Raw genomic sequence first — 22,061 nt, 5'->3', positions numbered from 1 at the left:
ATTTTAGCAGAACAAAAGATGATGTTTACGCTTCCTGGGAATAAATCCCTAAAAAATTTTCTCAGTATCAGTTGTGGTATATGAATAAAATAAGTGTACATTAGTGCTAATGGTTTTCTCAAAGACAGCAAGAGCATCTTAACTCCTGGTTTTTAGCTCTCCCTTCTGGTTTTTTTATTTTATTTAGGGCAGAAAGGGTTTTTAATTCCTTCTGTTCAATGCAAACTCTGCAAGGCCAACTGAACCCAGAATGATGGAGATATACATACATATATAAAATATATATATATATATATAATTGCAGTAGTAACAGTGGGATTACATAGAACATAAAGTTTTAAAATGAAAAGTCATATTTCCAAGGGGAAAAAAGTACCTTATGAATAAGTGTACATTGAGACTGTCACAGAAGCACCATGGGATTTCTTCAACAGCATCTCCAGCTGGATTTCTTCAACAGCATCTCCAGCTGGGAACAATGATTCCCTGGCCTATTCTCTGGAATATTCTGTCAGAGCCATGCACCCACTCCTTCCACGTGCTCTAATCCCTGCGCTCTGCCATGGGCAAGATGCTGAGCTGCCCACTCCCACACAGACAAGGAGCTTCCACATCAGATGGGAAATGTGTTGGGAGCTTCCAATTATAAAAGAGGTCACAAATGGAGTTCAGGATTTCATCTGAGAAACTATCCTCAACATTATAGTTGGGAGTTCTTCTTCCAGATCTGAAAAAACTGATTCCTTGTCTGCAGCTCTAAAGACATAAATTTTAACAACTTAGATACTGACTACTAGAACTGATGATGAAAGAACATAATATCCTCTGCAAAATATTACATCTACTCTTCCCAGCTCCACATCCCCATTACTAATAACAGACAGGGGAAAGCCACCAGAACAGTGGGAGAACACTTGCAGAAGGAGCTTTCTCCACACGCCACCAACCCTGTAGCTCTGACCTCACTGGTGAGAAATACCAGCTGTACTTTAGGTTCCCTCATACCCAAGTTTATAGAATCACGGGGTATTCTGAGTTGGAAGGATCACTGAAGCCCAATTCTTGGCCCTGCACAGACTGGGAGCATTGTCCAAACACTCCCAGAGCTCTGGCAGCCTTGGGGCTGTGACCATTCCCTGGGGACCCTGTTCAGTGCCCCAGCACCCTCTGGGGAAAGAACCTTTTTGTGATACCCACCCTAACCCTCCCCTGACACAATTCAGGGCCATTCCCTCAGGTCCTGTCCCTGGTCACACAGAGCAGGGTTCAGGGCCTGTCCCTCCTCTTCCCCTCGTGAGGAAGCTGCAGATCTGCTGTGAGCTCTGACCTCAGTCTGCTCTTCCCCAGATGAACAGACCAAGTGCCCTCAGCTGCTCCTTGTGTGGCTTCACCTCCAGGCCCTTCACCATCATCTCCATAACCCTACTTTGGACATTCTCTGAGAGCTTTAGATTTTTCTTATATTGTGTTTCCCCAACAGAGAGAAGCAGCAGCTGTGCAGCTCATGGGGATGGCCCATGTCAGGATTTGTGTGCTTGAACAAAAGCCTCTTCTGTCACAGCAAGTGGAACTGAGCGGGCACAGGCTGTGCCAGCACAGGGCAGGACAGCAAGAGAGGCTCTGTCATGTGGAAGAGGCACTACTGAGGTCCATAAGCATTGCAGAGGTTTCATTTCTGACTGGCTCCAGTGGGAAATGGAATTGGAACACACCAATCTTTTACAGGTGCACCTTGAAGTCTTTGTACAAAAGGAACACACCTCACTCACACCAACACTCCAGTGTGTGAACCAGAGCACCATGACAGGCAGGTTCACTCGAGAAGTGCATTCCTGGTACGGCCAAAACCCAGCTACAAGTCTGCTAACACAATTCGATACACTTGTGAAAGGTACCCCTACTTTTTGCTACTTTGCACTGGTAGATGTGACTTCTCTCTGACCACTCAGAGAGGCCTTTGCCAACCAAAACTGCTCCAAGATCCTGATGGTCCCTCAGATGAAGCATCCTCTGTACAGCACCCAGAGAAAGGAACATCAGCCCTGCCCAGCCTGGGGATGCGGGCAGGGTAGGGGCCCGAGTGCTGCCGAATGGGGAATATGTTAAGATTAAGATTAAGATGTCAGGACACTCTTTCATCTAAGATCATTTTGTATTTCCAAACCTAACCAGCAAGTATGGAGATCTAACCACTGCAAGGGGCATCTGCCAGCATCCCTTACTCAAGGACATCCTGGAGCTAACATATTTTAAGGATGTAGTAAATCAGTGTTGTCTGATGTACCATACAGATACAGATACATGTCAGATGTATGTCTGTATATACATTGCCAACTTGCCAAAATACTCCAGGTCTACGTGTCAAAAAGACCCTGCCTAGGTGAAGACATGCGTAGAAGTCAGCTGCATGGGAAACTTAAATGGAAAATCCTAAACAATCCTAAAAGAGGTGCTGTGCTTGGAAACTTACTCTGAATTTCCGTGTATAAATAATGGCATGAAAAGTCCGCTGGTAGTGCTTTGATTTGCGGTACTACCACAGAGCACCCAAGCTTGGGCAGCTCTGAAATAAGCCATCGGTGTGTCTCTCGAGTGCTTGGCGTTGGCTGCACTTATAATCGAAGCTGTCGGGTGGCGGCACGCCGGGGACCGAGCCCGCTCTGGAGGGGTTCCGTGAGGGGCTCCATGAGGGGCCCGGGCGGCGCCGCCATGGCCGCACATCTCGCGAGAGGCGGGGCGGGAACGCGGCGGGGCGGGGGCGCTGAGGGGGTGCAGCCCGAGCTCCCTCCCCGGCGCCGGCGGCTCCTCCTCTGCTCACCTCAGCTCACCCCCTGCATGCCGGCGGTGCCGGGGGCGCTGTGGAGCGGGGCACGGGGCCGCCCGCCATGGCCGAAGCAGGAGCGGGAAGCGCCGAGGGCGCCGAGGAGGAGCGGCGGGCGGCGGAAGGTGGGAGCGGGTCCGCCCCAGGAGCGGGCGGTGGGTGCCCCGTCTCCCTCTCCCCTCTCGCGCGTTGCTCCGTGCGTGGGGGGCGATGGCGGGTGCCGTGCGTGGGGTGTGTCTGCCTGTCTGTTTGTGTCTCTCTGTCTGTCCCTGTCTGTCTGTCCGCCCGCCTCGGTGATGTGGCACGGGCGGGTGTTGCTGTGGGGCTGGTGCCCCTGGGGCAGTGTCGTCTTTCCGTGAGGGCGCTCGGGGCTGGTCCTGAGCCCGGGGCCGCTCCGGGGCCGCTCGGGTTTATGTCTAATTCCCGCTGGGCGCTACTCGCTCGCTGCTCCCGCTCAGTGGAGTTCAGTGGAGATACCTGGAGCGCCCACACGGAAACTCAGGATCACGGAATGGGCTTGGAAAAGATCTCTGGAGATGCTCCAGTCTCCCCCCCCCCCCCATGCCAAGGCGGGGTCACCTGGAGCAGGTGACACAGGAGCGTGTCCAGGTGGGTTTGGAATGGCCCCAGAGACAGAGACTCCAGGCCCTCCCTGGGCAGCTGTTCTAGGGCTCTGCCACCCTCAGTGTGCAGAAGTTCTTCCTCTCACTGAGGTGGAACTTCTTGTGTTTAGTTTGTCCATTGCTCCTTGTCCTGTCACCGGGTAGCAGAGAAAAGAGCCTGGCACCGTCCTCTTGGCATCCCCTGTGTAATGGTCACTGTGTGTTGTACTGCTGTGACAGATATGTCATCGTACTGATGCTATGTGCACTAAAAAGCTCTGTTTCTTTGTTTGTTTTTTAAACTTAGCAGTTAAAGCTGTTACAGTTGTGGTTCACTGTTTCTGGTACACACGTAGCCTTGCCTTCCTGAAACTCTAGTAGAATTTTTTTTTTTTTTTTGGAAGGTAAACATAATTTAGTATTTAAGGTATAGTGATTCTGGCTTTTCTCTGTGTATATATGTGTGTGTGCTTGCGTGTGCCTGCCCAAGCTTGTATGGCGACCAAGGTTTGATCTTTCCTTGTTTTTAATCATAAGTTTTTGGTAATAAATCAGGGCTGGTTGTAAACCAACAGCTGCTTGTGTTCCTGTTTGGAAATGAGTAGGGTGCTTCCTCTCTCTGAGGAGATGGGAGTGTTTTGCACGGGCTGTGGGGAAACAGGAATGACCCAATCCCTCCTGAGCCATCGCTGCAGTTCTGTGTAGTTAGCACCAATTCTTCTAGGTTTAGTAGTTGTTTTCTAAATGTCTCTTGTGTTATATGTATTTTAATGTATGTGGGGATCCTGGTTGTCTCAAATCCCTGACATGTTTATGTCTGTGCTGCTTGATTGTTTAAACACTGTTGTAAAATTTTGTGGCAAATAACGTAGTGTTTGAAAACAAAGTATTGTTTGTGATTTTTTTTTTAGTAGTGTTTTTGCAGTCTGCTAAACTCTGCTTAAAACTTAAAATTTATTGTTTCTGTATCATGTATATGCTGAAAGGAGAGAAAGTCATCAAAATGAAGAAACCTCCAAACACACAGGCATTTCCATTTACAAGTACATTTGGGAAATCAATGAACCATAGGTTTTATGTTTTATTGTGAGTTAAAACCCCATCCCTGCTTTCTTCTGCTGCCTATGTTTATACCTGTTCTTTTAGTGGATTTTAAAGAAACAAGTTTTGTATTTCTTTGTTTTTAAGACAAAAGTATCTTAATTGTTAGTGGGATAGGGTCACATTAAACTTAACCTCCCTAATGTTTTGGAGGTTTTTTTTTGTTTTTTTTTTTTAACTTGAGTGTACACCTCATTGTTGGTACATTTGCACATTATGAAAAACAAACTCTAAACTGGACAGTTCACATCCAAGAATCAAATTCATTGTAAGAAGAAATAATTTGGTGGGTGATTTTGGAAGCAAATCATTGGGAACTGTTGAAAATTCCCTGTTTGGATTGCATGGCCAGCTAAAACAATGGAAGTTCTGCAGCTGACTTGATAGGAGTCAGCATTTTGCAATCATATGATTCCAAAACTTACAAGAAAACAACTGTCCACCATTCCTCCAGGAATATATAATTGGAGAGGATTTGTGGTTTGTTTTTTGTTGTTTGTTTTATTTTTTTTTTCAGAAGTGAGCTATGATATATGAGACTCCCGATTCCTATCAGTGCTTTCTACCTGGTGTGAACATGGAAGTGCCTAGGAAAGCAGGGTACCCTTTCCAGGCCTTGGGGAGGATCTTTTCATTAACTGGTTCCTTCCTTATTTTACTTTTTAATACACTAATAGCTTTGGCCAAATATTTGGTGTTTGAAATCTATTAAGCAAATGTGTATTTAACTGGTAAGTTGTGATTCTTGACTGCTTGTCTTCCAGGTGATGAAAATAAGTAAAAATAGAAGCAGAGAGTAATCACTTGCCTGTGATATTATTTGATTTAAATGTCCGTAATTCAGAGTGTTTTAATTTTTCCTTTTTTCATTTTGTGAGATTAAAACCAAATCCAATGTTCTTAATATAGAAGAGTTTATTCTCTGGATAGTGTTGTTCATAAAATACAGAGAATTCAGTAATGAAAGCATCTTGCTCCTGTATTACACATACTTATAAAAATTAGGGAAAGAATAAGCTGCTTTAGTTCATACATTTCTACTATTTTCAGGATTTCATTCCAAAGATTGTTGTCCCAGTTTTCAATAAGAGGTACTGTAGGTGATGATCTTGATACCAGACTTGCTGTAAGTAGTTTGAAGATGCTTTTCCATTGCCTATTTTAAAGGTTTAAACTAAATAAATTCAGAAAAATATTTAGTACAACTCTCAGCTATGTGTAGAAAATATGGTTCTTTGTTTTATAGGTGTTCAGATGTGCAGAACCTTAAACTGATATCACAGCACCTGTAACTTTCTTTCTCATGCACTACTTATGTGTGTAGGCTGTGTGTGTCGCTTTCACAGTCTCTAATGAATATCTGCAGCAAGAATTCATTAAAATAAACTAAAGTTTTAGAAAGGTAACTCCACAGTAAAATAAAACAATTTATATGGCATGGAGTTATTTGCCACTGTCAGTGTGAAGCCATTCCCTCTTGTCCTGTCACTCCAGGCCCTTGTCAAGAGTCTCCATCTTTCCTGTGCCTTCCCTTCAGGCACTGCAAGGCCACAATGAGGTCACCCCAAAGCCTTCTCTTCCCCAGGCTGAACAATCCCAATTCCCTCAGCCTTTCTTCCCAGCAGAGCTGCTCCATCTCACATCCTAAAAACAAATACAAAAAACCAAAACAAAACATAAAAAAAAACCCACACAAAAAAACATGTTGATTGTGACAGAACTTTACAATCTAAAAGGAACTGCTCTGGCTGGGCTGCACAACCCTCAGGTACCACTTCATGCTCGCTTCTACCAGAATTTGGAGGTCTTCAAACTTGGCAAAGCTCAAATTCCTAGCTGTAGGGGTTTGTGCATACCAAGTACATACCTTTGGAAAATACACATTTTTAGAAGTCTGTGGTATCTGTGATCTTAGAAATCTGAATTCAAAGCAGCGTCTTTCTTCTCCTTTTCTTTGAAAGTATTTCAAAATAGGAAGCTGGATTAAAAGTTCCTTATTTTTGGAAAGGTTGTGCCAGTGTTAACACATTATTAATTTAGTTAGCTGCAGAGCTGCCACATTTCTCCAAGTCTCACTTATTCCCAGACTTTGGAAAGTGTCACCATAAGCTTTATAAATGTACTTCTTCAATGACATTTTATTTCAAGCCCATTTTGCTGTAATATCTTGGTAGCTGAATTTGGATGCTCTTTTTTAAACTGGCTAAATGAGAGCTGACTGACAGCCCTTTTAATTAATTAGTTAATTAATGCTACATGACTTTTATCTTCCTGATGATTTTTGGAGTGCTAATATGTATCCTGCAAACACAGAGAGAAAAGCTAACCTTGCTGGGGGTGAGTGGTCTTGAGGTAGTGCATAATTAGGCCAATAATTTGGAAAGCCTGTCTTGGGCTTGAACTTGTTGCATGTGATGTAAACAGGTACTGTCTGTGGCTGTTATGTTTTAAGAATTGTTTGATATTTCTGTACTTGGGGTGGATTTCATCTCACTTATCTTTAGATGTCCAAGTCTGAGGTGGTTTCTTTGGTCCCTGTGTAATTACTGACTAGGGATAGGCACTCTTGGGCTGTATCTCATCTAGCCAACTGTAGGAATCTATTTTAGATTGAGATGAATCACCCTAGAACTGTTTTATTTCATCTAGCCAAATGTAGGAATCTATTCTGGGGAGAGATGAATCACCCTAGAAATGTCTTCCTCCCTCCAGGAGGGACCAGAATGGCTACTTCAGATGTGGACATCATTATTGGTTCCGATGAATCTCCCTTTTTATGGCTGGTGGAGTTTGGACATAAACCTTTTCTAAAAGCTTGTGTTTGCTTAAGAATTGAAAACCTTAAAACTGTTGGTGGAGAAAACAGCTCAGGAATGTGGCATGGGATTAGAAAATACTATTGTCAGTAATTAGAAATATGTGGAGTCTCCCCAAGCCTTGTTTCTTGATGCATTACATGGGATTGACACAGAAACTTTGCTGATACAGGAATATGGCTGATTTTGTTTGTCTTTATATCTCCCCCCAAAACAGCTGTTTCCTGCAGCTCCTTTGCAGTTGTTCCCTTCTTTGCCAGCCCCTTGGGGGCTCTAATTAGTGTTTCTTTTCCATGTAGAAAAACACAAGAATAGGGGATGCTCTTGTTATGAGAAATATATATTGATGACCATCCCTTCAATATTTTGTTTGCCCGATTATGAAATACACTAAAATAAGTGTGGGACTAGAAGTTTTTTCATTTCTGATACACTTACTGGGAAAGAGCTATTTTGCATATGTATTTGTGCTCTTTGGGTGGTCTTTGCTTATTCACAGAGGGAATGATTCCTGTGGAGGAGTTCCTGTATTATTCTCATTATTTTCATATGTCCCAGTGTGCATAATATGCTTTTAAAATATTTTTGAATTTTAGTATAGATAAGCATATAGGCTTAATGCTGAGAGACAGACATAGATTATAATAGAGATGTATTTGAGGAACTGTTCACTTGCCATTAAAATCTGGTTATCAGTATTCCAGGGCATTAGCAATGGAATGAACAGTAATAAAAATGTCATTTCTCAGCTGGAATTTTATTTGGCTTGCAAACCAGACTAGTTTAAGTAAGTTAAGCCTTTAAGGTGGTAAAACAAAACATCTCTAGTTGACTTAGACTGTTTCTAGTAGTTTTAGAATTTACTATTTAGATTTCGGTTTTAAGGAAACATCAATTTGTAATGAAGATGTGTCTTTCTGGATATTATTTTTCATGAAGCAAGTGTGCTATGAAATTGGGAATTATTTCATTTTGCTTCATGTATGTTTAGAGGTGTTTGTTTTGATGTCAGTGGTATGAAAATAGTCACAGAAAATGCAAGTATAGGAGATTCAGCCAGACGCTCAAATGACAGTTAAAAATACAACTTTTTCCAATCATAGAAGCCCACCCTGGTTATTGGGGTACATTATCTGTACCTGTTAAATCCTTTTGCCAGGTCTCCCAAAGTGGTGTAGCCAGAGAGTGAAAGAAATCTTCCATCACAGCCTACACAAGACTGGGACACTCTCCAGGGAGAGAGTGAGCACCCTGGAATCACCCAGTATCATAATGATGGCTGTTATGGAGCCCTCAGAGATTATTTTCCATCACCCTTCCTGACTTCTCGAAGCTGCCTTGGCTTTAGGAGTTGTTTCTGCCCACTTCTTGCTCAGTGAGTGATAGGTATTAAAAAGATGTTCTCTCTTCTGTTAAACTCCACATAATCACTGTTATATCATGCTTGGTTGTTCTGAAGCTTTAAATTTATTTCTCTGTTTGTTTTCTTTTGCATTGTTGATGGGGGTTTGGGTTTGGTTCATGGGTTTTTTAAGAAAAAAAAAATAAATATATATATATAAAGATTATAAAGCTGCATGCTGAGCATGTCAGGGATCAGTACAGATTCTTAACCTTATATTCTTGTCCAAGATCAGCCACCCATCGGACTGGCATTTAGTTTGTCCCAGGGATAGTGTTAAATATTTCATTTTATAATTGCAGTGTAGAAGTTCTTAATAGGTCCCTGTTACTGGTAATCCAAGCATATTTTGTTTTCTCAGTTAAGAATAACGAAAATGGGTCTTGTTAGTAAAGGAAGAATAGATAAGTACAGTATCCAGAATTTGTTTCTTGTGTGTGAGGGGAAAAACATAGCTGTTTAATAATATTGAAGATAAATTGGAAGACCTGTAAAAGAGGCCTTGGATTTTGTTCCTTTAAAGGGAAGTGTTTGGAAAGCAGGCTGGCCATCTGTGTGCAGAGCAGTATTTAGGTCAGTGGGTCTGTGCTGTCCTGCTTTGTTCCAGGACGAAAGGATCAATTGGGCTGAAGGCATTCTGGTCTTGAAACCATGTAGGTTGCTGTTTAGTAAGTACTCTTTTATGAATATTCATCAAGACTGATTATACTTCAATAGCTTAATCAGGAATTATAGGATGCTGTCACCTGGACGAATTAAAACTGCTCCTTTTATATAAACAGTTTATTTGGATCAGTCAGCATTTTTTGTTTGTTTTGGAATAGTGTTAATAACAAATATAAAACAATTTTAGGGAGACTCATCATAAAAATATTTCAGACATCTACCACTGTCCTATATAAATACTTATAGTATTTAATGTGTAGTTTCTTTTAATATATTTTTAACATCCCTAATTTGAATGTGATGTGTATTTGAAATAACTAGAATTTTTGCTGTTGCAGATGTCCAGTGGTTGTCACTTACTTGTCAAGTATTTGCTGATTCTTTGTTTCCACCTCTTTTTTTGAAACTTCCCGTGTGAGTTAAAGAGCTTTCTAAAATAAAGCAGGGGCTGACTTTGTGTTGTCTGATTTGATAGAGGGAGGATTAATGGAAGACCAGGCAAGCTGTTGTTGGAGTATTAGCCTATTTTCATTTAACTCTCTAGAGGTGTATTCCAACACCAAATGAAAACCTAGAAGGTCATTTTTCTGTTGTGAATCTGTTTACATTTAAGAGGGATAAAAATACCATTGGTATCCTTGTTTTACACATTTCTACATTTTTGCAAACAGCACAGATGCTAAAAAAAAAAGAGAGAAAGCTCACAGGAAAGCATCCAGTTTTTCTTCTTGCTGGATTTTCAAAGTACTTCTCTTGGTTTTTGCTCCCTTAAATGACATCTCTTAATCTCTCATCTGTCCCCATTGGCACATGGAGCCTAAAGGAGTTCCTGCATTTGCTGAAACAGAGTTAATTCTGGCTCTTTGCCTAAACATCAGCTGGGTGATTCTTTGTGATAGCTGTGTTGAGGCAGAAAAACAGTGTAATAGTGCTTATGTTCCTTGAGACTGTTCTCCTTTCCCAGTAGGTTGCTAGGATTCCTTTGGCTTGTGACTTCTCTTCTGTCCTTCCCAGAAACAACGATTTTCCTTAAGAGGAGAATTGTGAAGGGAACTTGACAAGTTTTTGAGACTCTTCCAACTTCTATGACAGATGTTCTCTGTAAATTGTGGATTTTATGTCAGGAATATGATGATAGCAAACTTCCATTTTTTGGATATCCCACTTGATTAAAATTCATAGTTCACAATATATTTTTAATGTTTATTTAGTTTGAGCCACAGTGTTTTGATCTGCTGACAAATGGCACAGCTGGTGATTTTTGCAGCAGGATGTCTGAGGTGCTGGGGGATTTAAGCACAAAAGTTGTGTGAGAGGAGAGCTGGTTCATATTGCCTTGGTGTGTTGATTGGCTTGGTGAGATCATTGCAGCACTGTGGGAGGGTGGTGCACTCTGTGCTGGACTTGGCTTTGCAACCTTGCAAGCAGTGCAGCCTTGGTTTTTTGTGTCAGAGACACAGAAGCTACACACAGACAACTTTTTGTCACAATGAGGATGAGAATGGATGCACAGTGATGAAGCTCTTGCTGGACACTGAGCCTTTATTCTCACTGACAGATAAATTCTCTGTGGATGGGAGCCCCTGCATTCCCTGTGGAGTGCCCAGCCTCATGAATCCAGTCACTAAACCTGCCACCGCCACGTCTTTCAATGCTGCTGTGCCTGACATTCCAAGGAAACGCAAGGGAAGTGATTCTGATAACCAGTAAGTGAATCAAATCTCTCTGTGTCAACCTAAATCTGAGGCATTCATCTGATATTTATGCAATGTGGTCATTGTCTTTCCTTCCTCTTTTCCTTCCACCTTTCTAATCCTCTTTCCTTTGTTTATTACCGTTATATTTACAATGTCTTCCAAATGTATTCTTTGACAGTCTCCAATTATTAAAAATAGAAAAAATAATCTTTACATGTAAGGGATATATGTAGGATCCTATAATGCCTTTTCCTGGCCTGAAGTGTCTAGATAATGTGTCTCTAATACTGAAATTTCAATCCTAATTTTAGGGTTTTTTTCTCAGTCTTTGCCTACTAGTAAAAGCAAATTCTTAAGTTGCTTGAAGTCTCCCAGGAACATACTAGAATTTTACCTTCAAGCATGAAACAAGATGAGTAGATAAGTTTTTTGATCTGGAACTGCTGCTTCAGTGACCAGAGCAGCCATCTCCTTAGATGTGGAAACAGACCTGTGACCTAAAAATGGCGACTGTCCTCTTGTCAGTCCTAGTGCTCAGTCTTCTTAAGTGGGTCATACTTGACTGCTGAGGTGACACTGTCAACTGTTTTGCCCTGTTCTGTAACTGCCAAACAGATACCATTTAACTAAAAAAGTGAACTGTTCAAAGCTGTGTAAATCAGAAGTAAGGGACACAAGGCACTACAAGTATCCCCAAACTAGTGTGGAAAATCTATGCTTTAAAAGGTGGGGAATAAGAGATTTACATGTATTTGTGATTATTAAAGCAATTCCTTTAATCACTGTGTCTTCCATATGTAGTCCATTAATCTACAGAGCATTGCTGTACTTTGGGTGTTGATGTAATTGTCAACTTGGGGGTCATGATCAAGTGTATCACATGAATATCTGAAAACTCCAGCAATGTGTTAGTTTCTGGGGAAAAAAAAAGTGTCTCCATTCTATTTCAGTATCACTTGTTGATTTTTATCTGTTCAGTAAAAGTGTTGGTTCCTCAGTAATGTTTCCCTGAAGTTTTGATCTCTCTGATAAAAAAATTAATGCCCAAGTTGAAAAATTAATTTAAAAAGTACTGGCATATAAGAAGTAGTAACTAAGTTCTAAGACTAATAATCTTGCTGAAGAGAACCAATCAAGTGGAGTTACCATTCAAATTTTTCTGTGACTTTTCTTTTTGAGTCTATCAAGTCATCTAATTGTGCTTCAAACTCCATTTTGCTTACTTTATGACCTGTTTCCACAGGGATGTTTCTGCAGTTGAAGTTGATGGTGATCTTCAGAAAAGGTACTTTTTTATGAATGAATCCATTTCTGTTTTGAGTTCTGTGAACTTGTCACACTTTGCTGTTTGGATGAATGAGCTGTGCGGTTCCTTGAGGAGTGCTTCATCCCAGGGCAGGTGTGTGTACAGCACAAGGGGATCAACATCCAGCTAAGGAACAGTTCCATCCAATGTTAAGGGTTCCTGATAGTTCTTTCTAAGATGATGCTCTGCTTCCAGCTCTACCAAACTTGTTAGTGTTGAAGTTTAGAATGGGAAGGAGTGAAAAGTACAAGTTCAATAAGAAGACTTAGGGAGGTGGAGGAAAGCTGTCACAGTCTTCCAGGACTGGTGAATGTAAACATTTTTGTTTGGTTGTTTTAACCTTTTAAAGTGCTTTTTAAATTAGAGCTGTAATAACTGTGTTAAAGTAATGCTGTTACAAGATGGCTGTGCAGCATAGCAAACCCTTTGTGGAATAGATGTGCCAGGAGGGTTACATGATTACTTTGTTGCATTTTCTTTTTCTGTATCTGGATACCTTACTTGGGTAATACTTGTTTGTCGGGAGCCATGCAGTGTTTTTATAGAATAGGCTGTTTCACTTGGAAGGGACCTACGATGACCATCCAGCCCAACTGCCTGAGCACTTCAGGGCTGACCAAAGGTTAAGGCATGTTGTAAAGGGCATTGCCCAAATGTCTCTTAAACACTGACAGCCCTGGGGCATTGACCGCCTCTCTAGGAAGCCTGTTCCAGTGTTTCCGTACCTTCTTGGTACAGAAATGCTTCCTAATGTCCAGTCTAGACCTTCCCTGCACAGCTCTGAACCATTCCCTTGTGTCCTATCCTTGGATATCTGGGAGAAGAGCTCAGCACCTCTCTCTTCCCCTCCTCAGGAAGCTCCAGAGAGCAAGGAGGTGGCCTCAGCCTCCTTTTCCGCAAACTAGACAAACCAGGAGTTCTTGGCCACTCTCCACAGGACATTCCTTCTATTCCTTTCATCAGCTCTGTTGCCTTCCTCTGAATTCATTCAGGGACCTTCCCATCTTCACCAAACATCTTCTCACATTTTGGGGCCCAGAAGTGCACACAATATTCAAGTGAAGACACACCAGCTCTGAGGACAGCAGGATAATCACCTCTTTGCCCATCTGGTGTTTGATGAGCCCAGGATGTGGTTTGCCCTCTGACTGCCTTAAACTGGGCCTACTGCATCCAGCACCTCCAGGTCCCTTTCTGCAGGGAAGTCACTCTTCGGTGCATAGCTTAAAGGGTGGTGTAAAAGTCTTTCTTTGGGGTTGAATTGGTTGTTTCATCGTGAATTTTTTTCCATGATGCTCATGATGGAAAGTATGACAAAAAAACCTCCTTTTCTGCCTTTAAAACATTTGCTTCCATTTTAGAAAAAATGGGGAAGTATATTTAATTTTATATTTCTCAATGGAGAAAGTAGAGAAAAGCTGGTATTTATTTTTTCTGATTAATACCCATTCTGTCCTTTCTAGTACCAATTAAATATACCCACATGATAGCCACAAAGTGGAATTCCACCCTCTGTTCTTGTAGTCAAGGTAGTTTTAATTTAGCTATTCATATCAGCAACACCACAGCTGTTAGGACAGAGGCTATAAAAATCCCTTGAAGGCTGGGACGGATTGCTTGAGCAGCAAATTTGTGCTAGATTTTTTCCCTAAGTGGGGCTCCTGAGGGAGAAAGTAAGTTAAATAATAGGGCACATGCTGCATTGCAGCTGGTCTGGCTCCTCCTTACCTCTTCTGTTATGGTCAGAGAATGTAAATTCAATTGGAATTCACAGTATATGGATATTTCTGGTAAGTTTCTTTTAAAATGGAAGGAAAATATTAGTTATTGCTAACTCATCTAAATTGGAACCAATTTCAATGAATGAAAGTCTTGGAGTATTGTGAGTCAAACCTTCTCCTGTGTCTGGGTTTATCAGACTGTCTAGAAGATTGCTGGGGTCCAGTGAAATACCAGATTCTGCATTTTTAATTTGGCTTCTGGATCCTCACTGGGGTCAGTGCTGAGTTACAGGTAGCAGCAGCTTTTGGCACCTTTCCTCAAGCTCCAAGGATCCTCCTGCTTCTGTTTACTTATGGGAGACAGCTGCTGCCTGCTTGTCCTTTCCTCTTGATCCTCATGGTACCAAGGCCATAAATTCTTCCCAAAGAGTGGGGAACAGTGCAGTGCCGTAGGGAAAGAAAAGCTTGTTGCCCTTGTTTGAATCATCCTTTATAGTTTCCTGTTGCGGAGTGTTTATTGTGCTGCAGACACTTATGACTGTGTTTCATTTACAGTTTTATTACTTTATGACTTCCCAGTCATTGCTTAAGTTTTTTGGTTTTTATTAAATTATAAACTAGGATAGCTTATTTTATAATTTGACAATAAGATAACTAGAAATAAAAACATAAATAGATAATCTCATATAAAATTTGAAACAAAAAAATAAAATAAAGTCTAGTCTTAAATTATTTGAATGTTCCAATAATGTTGTTGTCTCCAGAATGAAAAAGGCCCCATAATTATGAAATCTCCCTTTAATATGTTCACACAACTGTGAATATTGCCAGTTGTGCTCTGGTCTCTTTCTGTTATGCATCACTTGCTAGGTCAGTTATGATTTAGAGATTTTGTGGGTTTGCTTTTGCAGGAGCCACAGTTAATTTGTAGCATTTTCTGGAATTTGTGGGAGGAAAGAAGTGCCTAGTATTAAATATGTAATGTAAAACCCTGTAATTTTTTTTTTTCTAGAAGTGAAGATGAAGAACATGTTAAAGTAAAAGATTTCAGGTACTAATTTTCAATAGCAATACATTTTGTTTGTGAATACTGAGATTCACAATAGTAAAATATGAGTTTGTGGGTAATATTCATTAAAACTATCAAATATTTTTCCCTGCTACTATCAAACTATCAAAAACTATCAAAGCTTTTCCTTTTCCCTGCTGAATGTATAGTAATTTTTAAAGCCTCTTTAAGGGTTTTATTTGCTAATAATTTTGATGAAAGTTACTGCAGGATATCTCAGATGGTTTAGCAAAAACATATGGTTGAAGTTTTTAAGGTGAGAATTAAATGCAGTACACCCAAGTCATGTATAAGGAGCTGATCCTTCATCTGTATGAATTTGAGAACTGTTTTTTCCAGATTTGTCTGCTTCTGGAGGTATTTAGAATTTATTCCACATGGAAGTGGATTTGGCTAAAGCACAACAAAGATTTCTTTTTCTAGAACAAGCTTGTATATGGGGAATTATTCAAGTTTCACCATTGAACTTTGAACTCATATAAACTGAAATTCACCTAGAGCACTTGCAAGATTTGAAATGTTGTGTGACCACAGTTCAGCCAAACAAATATTTTAAACTACAGACAAGCCACATAGTAAAACCAGAGCTGTGCTGTAAAGTCGATTTAAAAATAAGTCTCTCACTTTTCCCGTGAGCAGAGATGTCAAACTAGAAATATATAATCCACTCAGCATGCTGTCAGAAGTATTATTTATATAGTATGCTAGCTAGTAATTATGAAGTGTTCCTGTAATTGAAACAAAATTAAAGAAACTAAAATGTTCCAAGATATATTTACAGTTTCACTTCAAAATTATCTTTTCTTCACAGAGTATCCCAGATTGCTCTATAAGATTGTTGTACATTGCTTTAATGGCTTTTATGTGGTACTGTTAACTTTTTTCCCTTACTTTTTGGTGCATTAGTTGGAGGGGTAAAGAATCAGTACAAAGGTCTCTGGAGGTTTGCTTATCAGTTATCTCTTTGCAGTATTGTCTGAAGCTTATCATGGAACCTGCTTTTTCTCCCTTCACCTTTGTGGCTGGGGCAAGCAACAGAAGGCTTTTTCAATCATCCAGTCATCCCCTGAATTTCTGCACCCACCTGTTCAGTTTTTTATAACTCCTTATTTACTCTCAGAGATGTGGAAGGTTGTTCCCTTTCCTGGAATACTTGTATCTTCCTGAGGTTCACAGTTCAAGGAGCATACACAGGATACTACTTGGTTGTTCCTGCCTGACATAAAGGAGGAGTTGAGTGAACCCATAGATCTGAGCATAACTCAAAAACTTAATTCTAAAAAAAGGCTTTCAAGAAAGAAAAGTGCTTGGCAGAATGACCCAGAATTAGTTGTGTGATGAGGGCATTTATTGAAAAGAAAAAAATTAAAATAATCATCAGGTAGATCTTCAAAAGTGTACTTTGTTCTTTCTCAATAGGCCAGGTGTAGTTAACTTTATTACCTTTAATAGCTTCTGCTATTGCAGAATATACTGTTGCACTATGCCTACAAGAAAGTTTTGGAGATCAATTAACGAAAACTTATTCCTCGTTTTGCATAACTATACTACTGTGTCTGGCCTCAATCAGAAAGAAAAATCATTTGGGTTATAATTGAGTGGCTGGTTTGTCTTCTGGGAAGGGAGGAAGAGAGTGAGTGAAACTATCCTTGATCTGCTAGAGGATGTAAGAGGGGAGGGGATGGGCTGAAAAGCTGACATAGTGCTCTAGAAAGAAGTAAAGAAAAGGTGACCTGAGCTATAAATGCACTTGTGATGTGCAGTCATGTGCCCTAGAAGGAGTTTTCTGATGAAAACTGTCCGAGAAGAGAAGCTCTTTCTGTGACTGAGTTCTTGACAGGCTTACCAGGAGATGAAACCTGAGACAGCCTTTCAGGAAAGGGGAAGCTTTCTGAAATAATTCTGGTAATTTACACAAGGCACAGCTTTTTCTTCCCATTTCCATTCCATCTCTTAGAAGTGTGTGGAAAAGTAATGTTTATTGCTGTGGGTTTTTTTAAAAGGCAGCAGAATGAACACCCCATCTTACACAGGACAGTCAGAGGTGGGAGCAGGAATGTCTTTCATTGATTCCCAATGACATCACGAGTTCTCTGGGATACACTGAGGTGTCCAGGTCATCATTTGCATGGCAAGAAGGTCACAAGAAGGGTTTAACTCTTATAAGTCTTCATAACCTCTTGTTCCTGCTAAATATAATCAAATTGTTGCTTGAGATATCTCTTCTCAGTATTTCACATCGTTACTTGGATCATTTCATCTTTGTTGAAGTGAATCCAGTTCAATTGTCCAATACAAGTAGCATATGAAAACTGTTTCAGTGCAGTAGTACTGGTGACAGTTCCATTCCCAAAATGGAATTGAATATTTTGGAGAAAATCATGTGTTCTACATCACTCTTTAAAAATCATTTTTCTTCTTAGAGAGGCTCACAGTCAAACAGAAAAAAGAAGAAGAGACAAAATGAATAATTTGATAGAGGAATTGTCTGCCATGATACCACAGTGCAATCCCATGGCCCGAAAGCTAGACAAACTCACAGTGCTACGGATGGCTGTGCAGCACCTGAAGTCTTTAAAAGGTGAGTTTAGGGAACATCATCCTGTAAATCCTTATTCTAGTAGGAGCTATAGTGTGTATTTTCCTGGATTTTAAATAAATCAAGAGTATTTTATTTTATGTTTCCTTACTGTATTTAGTTCCAAGTCTGCTCCTCATTTAAATGTACGTGTCTGTAGCTGTCAGAACTTAATTCTAAATTTTTGCTTAGTATAGCAGAAAAAAAGCCACCCTTCAGTGTCCCATATTTTCTGTCTGCTTAGGGCATGCCTTGCTCTTGGATCACTCCTTGATACTTTTTAGAAAGTACAGGAGTCAAAAGGAAAGTTGCAAGACAGAACATACTTCAACAAAATTATTTTCATTACATTAAAATCATAAAAACTCTCACGTGTTAGGGAGTAGCAAGAAACAGAAACTTCTGATAGCCTCAGTCAGTGAGCAAAGCTAATCATGGATCTTAGGGAATGGTTTAGTGTGGGGATCAACTCAGGAAATATTCTTTGCTGTCCTTTTGCTATTGCTAGGTTTTGGGATTCTCCCACACCCCCACCCCCAAAAAAACTATCCAAATACAGGTTGCAGAGTCTCAGTTGCACACAATATTTGGGGAGTTTGGGCACCACTGTTTCAGAATAATAATTTGTTCAACTCTAAGCAAAGATCAAAGACACTCTGCGTTGCAAAACCCACTGATTATGAATAAGCAGGTCTAATGAGAACCCAGTTAGTTTTGGGTCAAAGAAGTGTAGAAGATTAATTATGTTGCTACGCTGACAGTAATGGAATCATGGAATGGCTCAGGTGTAAAGGGTTTTGAGGGTTTTCTAAAGGCTCAAGCAGACTGAGAGTTTTGCACAGAGAAATAAAGTGACAAACCAGCAGGGCAGTAACTGCACTTGTAGTTCAAACAAAAAATCTTCAGCTCAAGCCATTTGTATTTTAACAACAGGATGCGGAAGCTAGACTTCACCCAGCACAGTTGTATTTACCTCAAAACAGAAGGTTTAAGAGAATACAAGATATTATGTGGAGTTAGAGTGAATGATGAAATTGGCTGAAATGTTCAACTGTTACAAAAAATGTAACAAAAAAATAAATATAGAAGTTTAACGGATAAAAGTGTAATGGACAAAGATTATTTTATAGAGGTCCTGCCATGGGTGCTAGAACAGTACATGCAGTGAGTCATTCTCACTATATTTAGTGAGACATATGATTTAACTACAATAGTCTGGTTTTTTTATTGCTGGCTTTACAGTATTAATGAGACATTATTAATGCCAAAATATAATTGATAATACTGGAATTAATCCATTTCAGCAAAGAAAATTTAGTTAAGAGGTCTGAAATATACTTATGAAATGTTTCTAGAAAATTCAGTTCTCATAATACCATTTCTCTAGCAGTACAATAATGATATCTGAACAGAAGTTTCCTTGGTTTGTATTAATAAAGGGAAGAAAAAAACTGGTTATGTGTCTGTTTTCATTACCAGTGTATGTTTGAGATTTGTTTTAATTTCATTTTTAGAATTTCTAGAACCTTGAATTATTTTTTTTAATTCAGCTCTTGGGGTCATAGAGAAAAATTCTGAAAGACATAACAAGTATAACTCCACTAAAAGTGATTTTAAAATGTAACTTTTGACATGATCTCTGTGGATCATCCATTTTCCAGGTTCCAGTAGCTCCTACTCAGAAGTCCGGTATAAACCTTCATTTTTGAAGGATGATGAACTGCGACAGTTAATCCTTAGGGTAAGTGGGAGGAAACTCTCAGATAAATCATGTCCTTGTTAAAGCTCGAGTTTTTAGTCGGACAGTGCTTTTTCTCCCATATTTCCCTTCAGGCAACTGTCTTCTTGTACTGATTTCTAAACTCTGTTCACTACTCGGGCTTTCATGAAGGTGTGCAGAGATGGTTTGGGAGTATGGCAGGCAGCAGCCCTGGAAGGGACAATAATCTGTGTACAGTCTGCATGTTTAATACATGTTTAATACATCCATTCTTAAAATCTTCATGCAACTGCAGGGACTGCTGCCAATTATGCAGGAACATCCTCATAGTTGTTGGCTCTCCTTCATGTACACTTTTAAAGATGTACTTTGAAAAAGGTGCAAAAAATACCTGGAATAAAATCTTCCCTCTTGTTTGCACTCTTCTTCATAAACCCACACACCTCATTCACAGCTAGGTTTGTGGGTTTTTTTCCCCTTTGCTGCAGTAATGCTTTGCCAAGCTCTGTAAATGAAGCTCCCAAAAGAAGCTGTTTTGTAGCTGGACTTTTGCCAAAGATGTGTTTTAAGAAACTTTAGCTGTGTATGGTTGAAGGCCTCATTTGGTCCTTGCAATCTTAATTGCTTTTTTTATAGAATCACAGAATGGCCTGAGTTGGAAGGGACCTCAAAGTTCATCTCATTCCACCCCCTGCCATGGGCAGGGACACCTTCCTCTGAGCAAACCTCTCACCAGGTTGCTGAGAGCCTCATCCAGCCTGACCTTGGAAACTTCCACAGATGGAGCAGCCACAACTTCTTTGGGCAACCTGTGGCAGGGCCTCAGCACCCTCACAGGAGGAATTTCTTCCTAATATCCAATTTAAACCCACTCTCTGTCAGTGTGAAGCCATTTCCTCTTGTCCCTCTCCAGCTTTCTTGTATTTAATTTAAAAAATCAGGTTTAAAAGTGTGCTTCCTTGTAGTCATTAATATTCATTGCTTATTTTAATTTCAGGCTGCAGATGGATTCCTGTTTGTGGTTGGATGCAACAGAGGAAAAATTCTGTTTGTCTCTGAGTCAGTTTGCAAAATACTTAATTATGATCAGGTAGTTATCGTTTCTTGTTTGCTTTTATCTTGCATTTTTTTAGGAATTTTAAAACTTTTGTATTTTATTCTATATTACATGAAACCGGTCCTTGTGTATAATTTCTTGGAAGTTCTTTGATTTAACCTTACTCAGAGTAAAGCTGATTATCCTGTAAGAAAGTATATGCAAGTACATCAGTATTCCCAACCTGAGGAACAGCACCTGATTTCAGCTGATTATCCTTAAGAAAACTGCCAGTCTGAGAGGAAGGGATAATTTGAAGATGTCCTAATTTCTGTGTGCAAGAGATTTTCTTTCACATAGTGAAGTGATTGTGGGTTTTTTTTTTAGGCAAAGAAAAATGGGCAGTTCAGCAGTGGAAGTTAATTAAAGCTTTCCTTGGTGATGCCTTTATGCTTGGATGCACTACGTAACACATCATCCCCAATAAGTATCCGAGTGTGTACCCTTAACCTGAAAGAAACTGAATGGGAGCCAGCTTTGCCTGTAGAATAAGGGAAATTGGAAAAATAGAAGTACCTTCCATTAGCTGGTGTTTAATATGATGGGCAATTACCACAAGTAATCAAGAGATAATAATTTTTTCTTGTGTCAATGACTTCTGTTTCACAAACAGAGGCTAAAATAGTTAGTGCTGCCATCTGTCTACTTTTGAAACCGTTTGTGTGATCTTCATTTTCTTTATAAATGTACAGATAACCAATCTGGATTCTTTCATAGATTTATTTTTATCTCTTTTTTTTTTTTTTTTTTAAGTGCAAAACTATCTTTTTAAATTAAAGTGAAATGATTCATCCTAGGGGAATAAACATAAAGCAGAGCTTTTTTTTTGTTGTGTTTTTTTTGTTGTTGTTTTGTTTTTTTTTAACTTCCGCATTGATTTTATTCAAGAACTAAAAGTGCCTTTCTGGAGTCACTCATGCTAGACATACCTACTTCCATACCCTTAAGTCTCCTCTATTCCAGACAAAGAGATTCAAAGGACATGACTGACTTTAATAAAACCCATGGATTTATTAGCTTATTTGGGAGTTGTTCTAGGTTCTGAAACGCATGCTCCAGCTTGATCTGGTTTGTTACATCTGTATATTTTGGCAATGTTGCTGTTAGGTTATCTCAGCAGCACTCAGCATTTTCCCATTGCATTGGGATTAAATGGAGACTGGGAGAAGGCAGGAGACTGGGTGTTTATCATGAGTTTGAGTCTAGAGCAGAGCTTGTCAACACAACTCCTTTCTACTCTTTGATTTGGCTGCTGTGCTGAAGGTAAGCAGTGGAAAACCCAAACCGGCCCACTTCTATGAGAACTCTTTCCTGTTCCAAAAGAAAGTGGTGCAGCAGGTCGGTTACTTGGGATGAACAGAGTGAGCAGGTAGAAGGCATCCCAGCTGGAGACATCCCTGTGAACACCCTCTGCTAAGGAGTTCTGTGGTGAGCTGAGCCCTGCTTCCAGCCTGCTCCTGGCTCAG

The 22,061-nt window shown here is 40.1% G+C and overlaps 1 protein-coding gene across 1 annotated transcript in view; it reads left to right on the top strand.

The window, feature by feature from the left end:
* The first annotated feature begins 2,885 nt into the window (after window positions 1–2,885).
* LOC131591890 (basic helix-loop-helix ARNT-like protein 2) overlaps window positions 2,886–22,061 on the top strand; it is a 30,794-nt gene continuing 11,618 nt past the window's right edge. The window contains exons 1-7 of the mRNA XM_058863000.1: window positions 2,886–2,946; window positions 10,967–11,114; window positions 12,349–12,390; window positions 15,145–15,183; window positions 17,625–17,782; window positions 19,441–19,520; window positions 20,497–20,589. Coding sequence (XP_058718983.1) covers window positions 2,886–2,946; window positions 10,967–11,114; window positions 12,349–12,390; window positions 15,145–15,183; window positions 17,625–17,782; window positions 19,441–19,520; window positions 20,497–20,589 — 621 coding nt within the window. The remainder of the gene's footprint in view (window positions 2,947–10,966; window positions 11,115–12,348; window positions 12,391–15,144; window positions 15,184–17,624; window positions 17,783–19,440; window positions 19,521–20,496; window positions 20,590–22,061) is intronic.

The sequence above is a fragment of the Poecile atricapillus genome, chromosome W, assembly GCF_030490865.1.
Source record: "Poecile atricapillus isolate bPoeAtr1 chromosome W, bPoeAtr1.hap1, whole genome shotgun sequence".
NCBI lineage: Eukaryota > Metazoa > Chordata > Aves > Passeriformes > Paridae > Poecile > Poecile atricapillus.
The sequence above is the reverse complement of the archived record's forward strand: the minus strand, read 5'-3'. Positions and strand labels throughout refer to the sequence as shown.